Source organism: Centruroides sculpturatus, unplaced genomic scaffold (genome assembly GCF_000671375.1).
Source record: "Centruroides sculpturatus isolate CEXI.00-Female unplaced genomic scaffold, Cexi_2.0 scaffold501, whole genome shotgun sequence".
Classification (NCBI taxonomy): domain Eukaryota; kingdom Metazoa; phylum Arthropoda; class Arachnida; order Scorpiones; family Buthidae; genus Centruroides; species Centruroides sculpturatus.
In genome coordinates this window covers 354,699-370,345 of record NW_019384766.1, presented here as the reverse complement: position 1 = coordinate 370,345, position 15,647 = coordinate 354,699, and the positions used below count along the sequence as shown (strand labels likewise).

Here is a 15,647-nt window from a genome sequence, read left to right as displayed (position 1 = left end):
ACATCGTCAGCAAGGCCGAATATCCATGGTTCGAAGCTTCTGCTCTGCATTTGGTGGGATCAGCTAGGTGTAGTTTATTACGAGCTGCTCAAACCAAACGAAACTATCACGGGAGATCGCTATCGACTACAATTGATGCGTTTGAGCCAAGCATTGAAGGAAAAACGGCCGCTATATGAGCAGAGACACGACAAAGTGATTTTGCAACATGACAATGCTCGGCCACATGTTGCACAACCGGTGAAAACGTACTTGGAAACGCTTAAATGGGAAGTCCTACCCCACCCGCCATATTCACCAGACATCGCCCCTTCCGATTATCACTTGTTCCGATCGATGTCACATGGCCTGGCTGAGCAGCACTTTCGTTCTTATGAAGATGCCAAAAAATGGGTTGATTCTTGGATAGCCTCAAAAAACGTGTCGTTTTTCCGACATGGAATTCAAATGCTGCCAGAACGATGGGAGAAAGTAGTGGCTAGTGATGGACAATACTTTCAGTGACGTGTTTATTACGACTTTTTTAAAATAAAGTGTTAATTTTCACAAAAAAACAGCGAGAACTTATTCAAGGTCCTTATAAATTATGTCATATTATTAACTAATTTCTAAATTTAACTTAATTTTGTAAATTATAATAAAGCTATAACTGCCATATGACATCGGGCTAAATAATGGCTATAATAATTATAAATTACTGATAAATTTGACCTTAGAGGGAGGCATTAGGCACCATCTCATATTATATTTAATAATTATAATTTAATTAAATAATTTTAGATTAAACTGGAAGAAAAGAATCGGCTCAGAGCAGACTCAAACCAGCAACTGCCACTTGCCGTGCAGATGTGTTGCCAATTATGCTACCTGGGCCTCCAGTCCGATTTCCTCTTCCAGTGTATTTAACATTATGATATAACCATCATCAGTTATCACAGTGCTGACTGAGGACACATTCAGCACCCTTGTCCTGTAAACTTCCATATAAGGTATTCAGCCGGCCATCGCATATCTGGCAAGGCATATATATACAAATATAAACATCTTTACAAAACCCATTACATTACAATAAAGCTACAACTACTGTATGACATCAGGCTAAATAATAGCTGTAATAATTATATATTACTGATAAATTTGACTGTAAATTTGAGCATGAAAGAAATAAATTTTCATTTTACAGATTGAAGTACCGGTTGAAGTATTAACAGTAATTTCAAATACAACTGAAGCAAGCAGTTCAACAAATGTTCAGGTAAGTTGTTTTTATATCTTATATTATTATGCATATAGATGCAGTATCTATTAAATAAATCATAAAGATAGTTTTGATAGTTTCTGGAGTAATGTTTTATTTAAAAAAAAATAGATAAAACTTTCTTAAAAAAATTTTTTAAATATATTTGAAAGAAAACTCATTTTACTTGATTGAATGTTTTTTAAAAAGAATACTTTTCTTTATATTAAGCTTTAGTATATATACCTTAGTTAATAATGTAGTATAATTATTTAAAAAACTTTTTCTCATTGAAAAGTTTGCTTCAATAGCTATCATGAGTTATGTTGAAATAAAACAAAATAATTACTAGGAATGCATTTATAATTGACAAATACTAATATAGATGTTTATTTTAAGTTTAATATTATGTTTAATAGTTCAAATATTTTTTTGTAATTTTTGATAAAATATGAAAATAGAAGATGCTGTTGTTATTAAATTATGAAAACTATTAAATTAAAAATCTGTTATGCCATAACCAATGGTATTGATTTTTAAGTGTAATATATTAATTTTTTAGTAGTATAAATTTGTCCAACATTTTCATCAAAAAACCTAATTCATAATGCATTTATAAGAAAATAAAGCAATTTAAAAAAAACATGCTTATGCAATATTAAATGTATTTTTCATTATAATATTAATTTAAAAACATAATTTAGTTTTTTGATTTCATATTAATTTAAATGGACCTTGAAAAATCGAAAATTATAATATCTGAAAACAAGACTTTGTAATTGTTCAGTAATTAATTTATTTAATATTGATTTATTTAAATAACATAAATAGCTGTATTGTTTTTAAATGTACAATTAAAATGAAAACAGGAAACTAATAATTGAATGTGAGGAAGGAAAACATAACAATATAATTTTGTTAAATCAACTATATTATTGAAACAAATTACAGTTTTAAAAATAAAATAATAATTAATATGGCAAATAATACAGGAATTATCTATTTTGCATTTAAGTAAAGAATATAATTCAACTACAGTTAAACCTCAGTTTTTGAACATAATTCATTCTTAAAAGTTGTTCTCAAACTCAAACAAATTTTCCTGTAAGAAACAATACAAAATGGATTAAAGCTGTATTTATTACCTTCCAAAAGATGTTCATTAAAAGTTCTTGCATTTAATTAATACTGTTAAATATAATGCTGAATGCTAGTTGTGTACTAATGAGAAATAATATAAAAAATAAATTATATTTAATAGTAAATTTTTGTTATTTAATTTGACTTAAGCATAATTAAACACAAATTCTTCGATGCCATTTATATTATGTGAATGTCAACTAACACAGTTTTTATTAATTAATTTAATTTACATTCAACTGCAGCACATACTGAAAAATGGAATTAGTAACTTTCCTACATGTGCCTTGAAATCTAATATAAATAGCAACATCCTTTATGATTTGTGTCATGACCTATAATGATGCAAGGCAATCTTGTCACCGCTAACTTCTGAATCAGTAATCCTGTCCTTGATTGGTCAGGCCATTGTTTTCTTTAACGTAGGAAGTATAGGGAGTTGACCATCTGTGTTCTCTCTAATCTGTGGTTGGTTCTTGCTGAGTAGCTTGTTTGGCAACCATTTAATTATGAGTTCAAAATTCTGTTCATGAACTGATTTCTTTGAAAAATCAGTTGTTCAAAAACCAAGGTTTTGACTGTATTGGACTGCTTAATTTAAAAGACTACACTTATTAAAAACTGGATGGTAAAACATGTTTGAATACATGAAATCATTTGTTTGATTATTTAAATACAAGTTACATTTTGTTTGCAAATTTAACATAATGCAATTCCATTTTAATTTATATGATTTAATAATGTTGTAAAAACTCTTATTACAATATTTTAATTTTTTATCATCTTTATTTTGTCATTTTGTCAATAATGAATACAGAATTTAATATTGTATGAACTGTTAGATTATAGTTTACATTGCATTCAGTTCTGGCAGAATAAATCCATTAAAAAATGTAGTATTCTTAGTTGCAATTTATAACTAGTGATTGAATATTTATTATTTTCAAATAATAATAAATTTATAGCATGCACATAATCTTATTTTATAAAGATTGTATACTCTGTAAAAATTTAATGTAAATTTTAGCTAAACAATAACTAAACATATATTTAATAATAAAATACAAAAGCAAATATATTAATTAAATTTTGTCACAAAAACAATGAAATATTTAGTAATAATTTAATTAAAGATAGCTAATTATCATTTAATTAATAAAATTGTTGCATTCCTAATAATTATTGAAGGAGGGTAGATTTTAAAAATAATGTTATATATGTTATTTTTATAAATATAAAAAGATATGATATAGTGCATAAAAGAATATTATGTTTAAAATATTGTAGCTTATGTTTAATTTAATAAATTTGAAAATACCTAAAATTATTAAAATATTAGATTTGACATAATATAATAATATCTTCAAATTATAAAATGAAATATCATATTTTAATGAAAAGGTTTTAAATTATATATATTGTATATCAATAGTTTTTAATAATTATTAAATATCTCAAAATTTAATTCACTAAGAAATTCAAAAGGCCTAAAGATGTTAAAAAGGTGACCACTGGGAATAAGAACTGAATTTATGATGATATACTGTTAATGTTCTGCTGTCTCATTTTTCCAAATGTAATGATTTTCAAAAAAGAAAGTTACATGAGTATGAATGAATACAAAATTAAGGTTTATATTATAATTATTTATTGAATATTTGAATACTTTTCTAATAAATTTACTTTTTTTAATATTTTAATATTAAAATAAAGTAAATTTAATATTAATTTTTAATAATCTATCATATAAAGTATTTCTAATAAATATTTTTTACTGTGCAAACTGGCTGTCATTACCACTCTAATTATTATTAGATTGTCATTAAAAAATACTAGTTGAGTAGACTCAAGTAACCAGATAATAAATATGATGATAAATTGAGAGAAACAAATTATAGAGCATCTGGTTCAGAACTGGGCATCTGAGATCTTACATTATGTTAGTATTGTATTTTTATTATCTTATTATGTACATGTGTATTTTAGTAATTTTTTAGTAAGTTACTATATTTTTGATTCTAAAATTGATGCATTTAAAATTGAATTTTACGGTTTCTTTTTATGGAGTAAAAGTTTTAAATGGTCACTTTTTGTTAAATTTTGTTAAATAACAAGAAGTTAGAAAAAAATGTAAATGTCTTGAAATAGACAATGTTTAGCAGCTTTATTTTCATGCATTTCTTCAAATATGATTTTTCTTTAAATTAATACCATAATAAATGTTTAAAAACAAAGTTTAAATGAAATGCTTGTTACCACAAAGCTCATGTGAATTAGTATGATCACTGAGCAGTATAGCCAAAAACACTGTTATTAGTGCATAATGCATTATATGATTTCTGATTGCCTCAGAATTGATGGCATTTTACATTTCTAGTTCAAAACAACAGTAATAGGTAAAATTCAAGTAATTACAGTATATAAATTAACCAATAAAATTAATATTTAAACTATTTTGANAACATTATAGTAAAAAATTTTTATCTTTGTGAAATCAAAAATATAATTCAAAATAATTGCATTCAGTTTTTAAGGTGGGCATCTACAACAAGTTATTTTGCAGTAAACAGTTTCTGTTTTTGTTCATTTCATATAATTTAATGTTTGTTAAATATATTATTTTAATTATTATTAAACTCAATTGAATTTTTTAAAAAATTTCAGTTACAATATTGTGATTTTAGACAGGTTTACCAGTAGTAAGTTTGTTGTTACATTCTTGCATTCAATCCAATACCATTAAAATGCTGGATGATACTACAGAATGATACTCTTTAAAAACTAAAAGATTTTTCTTTTTATAAGAATTTTTATATATAAGGTTTTTCAATAAATTTCTTTTTAGTCTGATAAATCTTGATAAAGTAAAAAGTTTATGCTTACATTCTGATTCAAATCTGATATATTCCGTTGATAAACATATAAAAACTTTTTATTCTAACATTTTGGGAAGTGACTTTACATGATTTTTTAATAATGATATTGTTAATAACTTAAGACAATGCTGTTTTTAACTCTGTTTTAAGATTAAAATTTGGTTATTAAAATATAGGGTGATCCATAATTACAGTTAATTTAAAGAATAAGTATTTAGAGTTCTCTGAAGAAAGAACTGTTGGGCATATCTCAACCAAATTTTTTATACACACTATCCTGACTGTGTGGTTTCAATTTGCAGGATAAAAGTTTAGTTCAAAATTTAATGTAGGGTGAAATTTAGCACTGCTGTCTCCTTATGTGCATATTATGTATGTTTTTTAACAAATCCTGAATATAAAAGAAGTAATGAAACATTATACATTAAACCAGGGCTGGGCAACAGTTTTTGCCCCTGGGCCAAATTGGAAAGAAAACTTTTTCCATGGGCCGAACCAGAGGCTGCCCTAGGAAGATTTTGAGATGGTGCGAGATCTCATTGTGGTGTCACTCCGTAGCGACTGAATTGTAGATAGAGATTACAGATACATTTTTCACATTATCATGCATTATCCATTATCAACATTCTATGCTGTGCTTAAGAGATTTGTAATGGAGCGTTAACTCTAAACGCATAGTGAGTTGTTGACCTTTTTTTTTTTTTTTTTTCCTTTTAGATGGGCTGGATCTGGCCTTCAAGCCGTATGTTGGCTATGCCTGCACTAAACTCTTCTACCAATGAAACAACCAGCAGCAAAGTGAATAAAATCACTGAGTACTGGTAGTTGGTCATGGATTTGTATCTTACCAATGGGTTAATCACATGGAGTTTTCTGATTTTCTTCATGTTAATAACACCTAAATAGGACCCAGTTTTCCATGAAAGACCTCCCAGGAGGCATTTCCTTTTGGTAGATTGCCCATTTGTCACATTGCCATACATGAATAAAACCAGACCAATGAAACAGCAGGCCAGCTCAGCACTTAAGGTTTATGAAGAGATCCTCTGACTATTGGAAGTTTTAAGGAAATCATTTTGTGTTTTGAAAAGATTTTGAACATTTGCTTTGAAACTGGGATAGGGTTGCAAACCAATTGGATATCTGAAAATAGATGATATTGCTACTGGGATAGGGTTGCAAACCAATTGGATATCTGAAAATAGATGATATTGCTACTGCAGTAGTGAAGCATGGAGTGGAAGATTCTCATGACAGCAGCAGTACACATGCAATATCACAGCCTTTACAAAAATGTATTGCCCTTTCAAATAAATCTTCTTGAAAATTTAATTGGAAAAATACATTTAAAAATACAAATGTATCAAATTTTTTCTGTTAAAAAGTTTAAGTGTTTTTAATCTATTACAGCCTTTTAAATTATAATATACATAACACTCCGCACACAAATATATTGTACTGTACAACAGATACAGAACCAATTTCTGTTGCATATAATACAAAAAATGAATACTGCACAAATTTTTTAATTATATTTAAAGATAACAGTTGGATTCCAAAATTTATTATTATTTTTTGATGATAGTTCAAAAATGAAGTCAAATTATGTCAGATTTAAATAACTTATTTTTTGTATACTATGAAATGTGTTTTAAATAATTAAAATCTTGAACAACTTATTTATCTTCAAAACATATTTTAAAATTGTCAAAATATTGCTAGCTTTTAAAAATCTTTATTTTACAATTTTTGGATCATTGTTTTTCAAGCAAATTTTACTCATAATGATTTTTTTTAATGTTTTAATTTGTAATTTGCTCTGCTGATACTGAATTAGCAAAGTCATCAAATGAAGTTTTGAAGTTCTAACTGAAGCAGATTAACTAATCTGAATCTATAAGGACCTTGAATAAGTTCTCGCTGTTTTCCAACAGATGGCGTTACCAGAACCACGTGTGTTTAGTTTTAGATGGTGACACATCTGTAAGGAGGTACAATAAGTGACCTTGAAATTCAGTATATGTCATTTCACCGAAGTGTAAACAACTTATTTTTTCATTGTGTTAAACATGTCTAGTTTCGTGCCAAAAAAAGAGTATTTGCGGGGAATTTTATTGCANTATAAGAAAATAAAGCAATTTAAAAAAAACATGCTTATGCAATATTAAATGTATTTTTCATTATAATATTAATTTAAAAACATAATTTAGTTTTTTGATTTCATATTAATTTAAATGGACCTTGAAAAATCGAAAATTATAATATCTGAAAACAAGACTTTGTAATTGTTCAGTAATTAATTTATTTAATATTGATTTATTTAAATAACATAAATAGCTGTATTGTTTTTAAATGTACAATTAAAATGAAAACAGGAAACTAATAATTGAATGTGAGGAAGGAAAACATAACAATATAATTTTGTTAAATCAACTATATTATTGAAACAAATTACAGTTTTAAAAATAAAATAATAATTAATATGGCAAATAATACAGGAATTATCTATTTTGCATTTAAGTAAAGAATATAATTCAACTACAGTTAAACCTCAGTTTTTGAACATAATTCATTCTTAAAAGTTGTTCTCAAACTCAAACAAATTTTCCTGTAAGAAACAATACAAAATGGATTAAAGCTGTATTTATTACCTTCCAAAAGATGTTCATTAAAAGTTCTTGCATTTAATTAATACTGTTAAATATAATGCTGAATGCTAGTTGTGTACTAATGAGAAATAATATAAAAAATAAATTATATTTAATAGTAAATTTTTGTTATTTAATTTGACTTAAGCATAATTAAACACAAATTCTTCGATGCCATTTATATTATGTGAATGTCAACTAACACAGTTTTTATTAATTAATTTAATTTACATTCAACTGCAGCACATACTGAAAAATGGAATTAGTAACTTTCCTACATGTGCCTTGAAATCTAATATAAATAGCAACATCCTTTATGATTTGTGTCATGACCTATAATGATGCAAGGCAATCTTGTCACCGCTAACTTCTGAATCAGTAATCCTGTCCTTGATTGGTCAGGCCATTGTTTTCTTTAACGTAGGAAGTATAGGGAGTTGACCATCTGTGTTCTCTCTAATCTGTGGTTGGTTCTTGCTGAGTAGCTTGTTTGGCAACCATTTAATTATGAGTTCAAAATTCTGTTCATGAACTGATTTCTTTGAAAAATCAGTTGTTCAAAAACCAAGGTTTTGACTGTATTGGACTGCTTAATTTAAAAGACTACACTTATTAAAAACTGGATGGTAAAACATGTTTGAATACATGAAATCATTTGTTTGATTATTTAAATACAAGTTACATTTTGTTTGCAAATTTAACATAATGCAATTCCATTTTAATTTATATGATTTAATAATGTTGTAAAAACTCTTATTACAATATTTTAATTTTTTATCATCTTTATTTTGTCATTTTGTCAATAATGAATACAGAATTTAATATTGTATGAACTGTTAGATTATAGTTTACATTGCATTCAGTTCTGGCAGAATAAATCCATTAAAAAATGTAGTATTCTTAGTTGCAATTTATAACTAGTGATTGAATATTTATTATTTTCAAATAATAATAAATTTATAGCATGCACATAATCTTATTTTATAAAGATTGTATACTCTGTAAAAATTTAATGTAAATTTTAGCTAAACAATAACTAAACATATATTTAATAATAAAATACAAAAGCAAATATATTAATTAAATTTTGTCACAAAAACAATGAAATATTTAGTAATAATTTAATTAAAGATAGCTAATTATCATTTAATTAATAAAATTGTTGCATTCCTAATAATTATTGAAGGAGGGTAGATTTTAAAAATAATGTTATATATGTTATTTTTATAAATATAAAAAGATATGATATAGTGCATAAAAGAATATTATGTTTAAAATATTGTAGCTTATGTTTAATTTAATAAATTTGAAAATACCTAAAATTATTAAAATATTAGATTTGACATAATATAATAATATCTTCAAATTATAAAATGAAATATCATATTTTAATGAAAAGGTTTTAAATTATATATATTGTATATCAATAGTTTTTAATAATTATTAAATATCTCAAAATTTAATTCACTAAGAAATTCAAAAGGCCTAAAGATGTTAAAAAGGTGACCACTGGGAATAAGAACTGAATTTATGATGATATACTGTTAATGTTCTGCTGTCTCATTTTTCCAAATGTAATGATTTTCAAAAAAGAAAGTTACATGAGTATGAATGAATACAAAATTAAGGTTTATATTATAATTATTTATTGAATATTTGAATACTTTTCTAATAAATTTACTTTTTTTAATATTTTAATATTAAAATAAAGTAAATTTAATATTAATTTTTAATAATCTATCATATAAAGTATTTCTAATAAATATTTTTTACTGTGCAAACTGGCTGTCATTACCACTCTAATTATTATTAGATTGTCATTAAAAAATACTAGTTGAGTAGACTCAAGTAACCAGATAATAAATATGATGATAAATTGAGAGAAACAAATTATAGAGCATCTGGTTCAGAACTGGGCATCTGAGATCTTACATTATGTTAGTATTGTATTTTTATTATCTTATTATGTACATGTGTATTTTAGTAATTTTTTAGTAAGTTACTATATTTTTGATTCTAAAATTGATGCATTTAAAATTGAATTTTACGGTTTCTTTTTATGGAGTAAAAGTTTTAAATGGTCACTTTTTGTTAAATTTTGTTAAATAACAAGAAGTTAGAAAAAAATGTAAATGTCTTGAAATAGACAATGTTTAGCAGCTTTATTTTCATGCATTTCTTCAAATATGATTTTTCTTTAAATTAATACCATAATAAATGTTTAAAAACAAAGTTTAAATGAAATGCTTGTTACCACAAAGCTCATGTGAATTAGTATGATCACTGAGCAGTATAGCCAAAAACACTGTTATTAGTGCATAATGCATTATATGATTTCTGATTGCCTCAGAATTGATGGCATTTTACATTTCTAGTTCAAAACAACAGTAATAGGTAAAATTCAAGTAATTACAGTATATAAATTAACCAATAAAATTAATATTTAAACTATTTTGAGATATTTATAAATATAATATTGTATTAAATTATTTATTTTATGAAGAAGAATGAGAGATTTAAACATACATTTAATTGCTTATTGTAATAAAGTATATTACTGCAATGTAATTAAAAGTATAATATACTCAAGGAATATTATTAGAAATAGCACAGTAACATTTTTTGAAGGACTTTGTATTACTAAAATGTAATACAGTAGAGCATCGATTATCCGACCCCCGATTAACCGTCACATCGGTTAACCGACCGTTCTAGTTGGCAAATTTCAAATGTCCACTAGTGAGGTGGCATTACAATATTTGGCTATGTCTTGGCTACTTTAATATTATTTTTGTTAAATTTTTGCGTGTTTTAGCTGGCATCAACGGCTCGAGCATTGAAGGGAGGCCAGTATTTAAACGAGACTTAATTTCCTAATTATGAATGGTTGTTTGTTTCATGAGCAATAAAACAATTTAAAAATTTTTAACAATACAATAGTGACAATTTTTTAAAAATTTGTTAGGCTAAACATTGATGAAAATTCAACGCAAAGTTGGTTAATAGCAATATACTAATAAACTAATTACATGGGATATACTAATATCCTAATATACTCTACTAATAATGTATCTTTTCCCTTCTTTTCGGTTATCTGATTTTTTCAGTTATCCGACCAACCTGAGTCCCCAATTGAGTTGGATAATCGATGCTCTATTGTATTATTAAGGAAGTAAGTTGTTTATAGAAATAGAACTGATAGCACAATATATATCATATTAACAAGAAGTTTCCACTTGTTTATCACTATTTATTAATATATTCTTGGAATATATATTCTTGGAATCTTCTTCAGGTAGTCTCAAGAGCTCTGAAGCACATTTCTCTGCATATTGCTGCAATCACATTATCAACTTTGATGGAGATCTTGCATATTACATGGTTTTGTAGCATAAACATGTTTAAGTAAAATAGAGACACTAACATCAATATCTAGTAAAAGAAAAAGAACTTTACTACAAACAAATGCTTTCATATTTAAAACATCTTTAGATTTAACCAATAGCATATAGAACAGAACATTCAAATTTAAAAATAAATTTCCCAGTATCAATCCACTTCTCATGATTGACTTTAAACATTTTTTCCTCCTTCATAACCAGAGATTGTGGCTTGAGGTCTGGAGGCCATGTTTGAGTCCTTGATCATACAATCCATCTCCATCTGAATTCCCAGTTAAGGTAGGTACTGTACAAACACTCACAGCATAGTGGATGAAATACCATCCAACAGGGAAGCATTCAGTATGCCAAATTTCTAGTAGCAGGCTTTCCTCTGCATAGTTTTCCATAACAAGCAAGAAGTCACAACTGCTGTTTGCAGAATTTCAAAAACTATGGCCCTATTACATTAGTGCAGTGACTGTTTACCAGACATTCACTTTGGGGCTGTTTTGTTTGTGCTTATGCACAATTTGAGGATTCTTTAGTGCTCCAGAAAACACAGTTGTGTTTGTTCATTTGTTCACTTACATGGAAAGTTAGTTGCTTTGTTTCTGAAGACTACTAAAGTGTGAATGTTAGGTCAAAACTTTATAGGGAAATGCCACAAGCATCAACTCAAGCAGTTTGTCTGCACTAAACAACATCTATACAATCTACAAATGCATTCCTAAATACTTAGATTTTTTACATAGTTGCCTATGGAAGATCACATTCTATGTTGTATCATCTGGTTGATTATCAGGGCTACGTAAGAACATGTCTTGTGCAACTGCAATGTTTAGATGGAATTGGTCTGTTTATGTCAACTAGTGTTTACTTTGTCATCATTATCAACTGAGCCAGTTTTGATGAATTTATTGTAAACTGAATAAATAGTCACTCTTAAGGGTGGGTCACAGTTCAAATTTTCTATTTATTTCTTGCAAATCCACTATGATTGGAATATCTTCATCCATGTGACAATCTTTCTTCTTTGTTCCAAAGACAATTTCATTGCCATTTAAACAAACTGCAAAGAAAAGAACATATATGGAGAAGTTATACACCCTGTATATATAAAAATTGGTCTGTATTTCTTGAATTCATTTTATAACAATTTAGGACTACTAAACATGTGGAAAGAAAACTTTATAATTCTCTAACAACATTATTCATAGATAAAATTAACAATACAAATTATTTAGATATCCTTATTATGTTAGTATTATAAAATATGCCTGATATCATTAATTTAATAAATCTCTTCATTCACTCCCAAGAAAGCAAATTTAAAGATGATAAAAACCAAAATACTGTAAAGTGAAACAAAATGGCTTAATTGGGTAAAAGAAATCAAATTTAAACTACAAATAAAATTAGTTTGATTTAATTTCTTAATTCTGTTTCAAACATTATACAAAGCATGTTTCAAGAAATATTATATTTGTTCAGAATGTATTTGTTAGTGGATTTAAAGATGGAATTCTAATATTGAATGAAGCTGTGAAGTTTGGAAAAATGTGCAAAATGCCTTACTAATTTATAAATTTATATTTTGTTATTATTGCTATTGAACTTTTCTGTCAATTGTTTGTTAGAATATATGAAAGTGTATATAACAGGTGTGGCCAAACTTTTATCCCTTAGGGGCTACTTTTTTGGTAAAATGTAATCTGCGGACGACTATGAATATGGGCAAACAATTTTAGGATTTTTATATGCGCATGCGTTAACATTCATTTGCATTGTTCATCGAGATAAATACAAACGGTATGGGTACATTGCACAGACAGTCTAATATTGTAAGAATAAATTATCGAATTAAGATTTTTAAACATTAATTTAAGTGAAAGTAAATTGTTCAACTTTAGCTTCGTGGGCTACTTTCAAAACCTTTGCGGTCGACCAGTCGGCCATCCCTGGTATATAATATCTATTGCGGCCATTTTTCTTGTTTTATTTCTGTTAATAATAATGACATCTAGAATTAGGTTTTGCTATTATAATTTATTTTTAGGTCACAGACAACTTGATTTCAAACTTTTTTAAAAAGTATTTATTGCTTTATATCTAATCGATACTGATGTAAACATAAATCCAGGTTAAAGAATATTATAATGCAAAAAACATTTATTTATTTAGTATTGAAGAGTTTGTGCATTTAGAATATCTAAAGCAATTATAGACTGATATTTATTTTGCTAATGAAATTTCAGTTTTACCAAACAATATATTAACAAATTGATAACTGGATTAGTATCTTGCATCTCAAAGTATTTGAATTTTAAATCAAACAGCTTTGCAGAAATATAAATAATGAATATAACTCCATTTTCTTAAATTATAGCAGATTTTTATTATTAATTTGCAGAAATATTTTAGTGTTAATATTAGAAATTGCCAGTATTTTAAAATAAACATTAGTTTTTCGCCAAATTTATTATACTATAATCTGACTTTAATCTCTATACAGTGGGTGATCAGTTAATGAACATAATCCGTTCCAAGACTTTGCTCACTATCCGAATTGTTCGTTAACCAATTATCGATTTACTATAGGTTTCTATGGGAATTTGATTAATTCGTTTAGCTGCTTGAGTCTTCTTGTTTATACTGTGTNATGAAGATGCCAAAAAATGGGTTGATTCTTGGATAGCCTCAAAAAACGTGTCGTTTTTCCGACATGGAATTCAAATGCTGCCAGAACGATGGGAGAAAGTAGTGGCTAGTGATGGACAATACTTTCAGTGACGTGTTTATTACGACTTTTTTAAAATAAAGTGTTAATTTTCACAAAAAAACAGCGAGAACTTATTCAAGGTCCTTATAAATTATGTCATATTATTAACTAATTTCTAAATTTAACTTAATTTTGTAAATTATAATAAAGCTATAACTGCCATATGACATCGGGCTAAATAATGGCTATAATAATTATAAATTACTGATAAATTTGACCTTAGAGGGAGGCATTAGGCACCATCTCATATTATATTTAATAATTATAATTTAATTAAATAATTTTAGATTAAACTGGAAGAAAAGAATCGGCTCAGAGCAGACTCAAACCAGCAACTGCCACTTGCCGTGCAGATGTGTTGCCAATTATGCTACCTGGGCCTCCAGTCCGATTTCCTCTTCCAGTGTATTTAACATTATGATATAACCATCATCAGTTATCACAGTGCTGACTGAGGACACATTCAGCACCCTTGTCCTGTAAACTTCCATATAAGGTATTCAGCCAGCCATCGCATATCTGGCAAGGCATATATATACAAATATAAACATCTTTACAAAACCCATTACATTACAATAAAGCTACAACTACTGTATGACATCAGGCTAAATAATAGCTGTAATAATTATATATTACTGATAAATTTGACTGTAAATTTGAGCATGAAAGAAATAAATTTTCATTTTACAGATTGAAGTACCGGTTGAAGTATTAACAGTAATTTCAAATACAACTGAAGCAAGCAGTTCAACAAATGTTCAGGTACTGTACAACAGATACAGAACCAATTTCTGTTGCATATAATACAAAAAATGAATACTGCACAAATTTTTTAATTATATTTAAAGATAACAGTTGGATTCCAAAATTTATTATTATTTTTTGATGATAGTTCAAAAATGAAGTCAAATTATGTCAGATTTAAATAACTTATTTTTTGTATACTATGAAATGTGTTTTAAATAATTAAAATCTTGAACAACTTATTTATCTTCAAAACATATTTTAAAATTGTCAAAATATTGCTAGCTTTTAAAAATCTTTATTTTACAATTTTTGGATCATTGTTTTTCAAGCAAATTTTACTCATAATGATTTTTTTTAATGTTTTAATTTGTAATTTGCTCTGCTGATACTGAATTAGCAAAGTCATCAAATGAAGTTTTGAAGTTCTAACTGAAGCAGATTAACTAATCTGAATCTATAAGGACCTTGAATAAGTTCTCGCTGTTTTCCAACAGATGGCGTTACCAGAACCACGTGTGTTTAGTTTTAGATGGTGACACATCTGTAAGGAGGTACAATAAGTGACCTTGAAATTCAGTATATGTCATTTCACCGAAGTGTAAACAACTTATTTTTTCATTGTGTTAAACATGTCTAGTTTCGTGCCAAAAAAAGAGTATTTGCGGGGAATTTTATTGCACTATTTTATTCAAAAAAAATCTGCAGCAGAAGCACACAGAATTCTTGTTGAGACTTACGGCGACCATGCTCTGTCGGAAACAACATGCAGAGATTGGTTTAGACGCTTCAAAAATAATGATTTTGATGTTGAAGATAAAGAACGATCTGGTGCACCAA

At 27.0% G+C, this 15,647-nt stretch overlaps 1 protein-coding gene across 1 annotated transcript in view; it reads left to right on the top strand.

Moving 5' to 3' along the window:
* The first annotated feature begins 1,247 nt into the window (after positions 1-1,247).
* Positions 1,248-15,647, top strand: part of LOC111628910 (E3 ubiquitin-protein ligase TRIM33-like) — an 85,697-nt gene continuing 71,297 nt past the window's right edge. The window contains exons 1-3 of the mRNA XM_023372768.1: positions 1,248-1,255; positions 5,971-5,995; positions 14,754-14,825. Of these exons, the coding sequence (XP_023228536.1) occupies positions 1,248-1,255; positions 5,971-5,995; positions 14,754-14,825 (105 nt within the window). The remainder of the gene's footprint in view (positions 1,256-5,970; positions 5,996-14,753; positions 14,826-15,647) is intronic.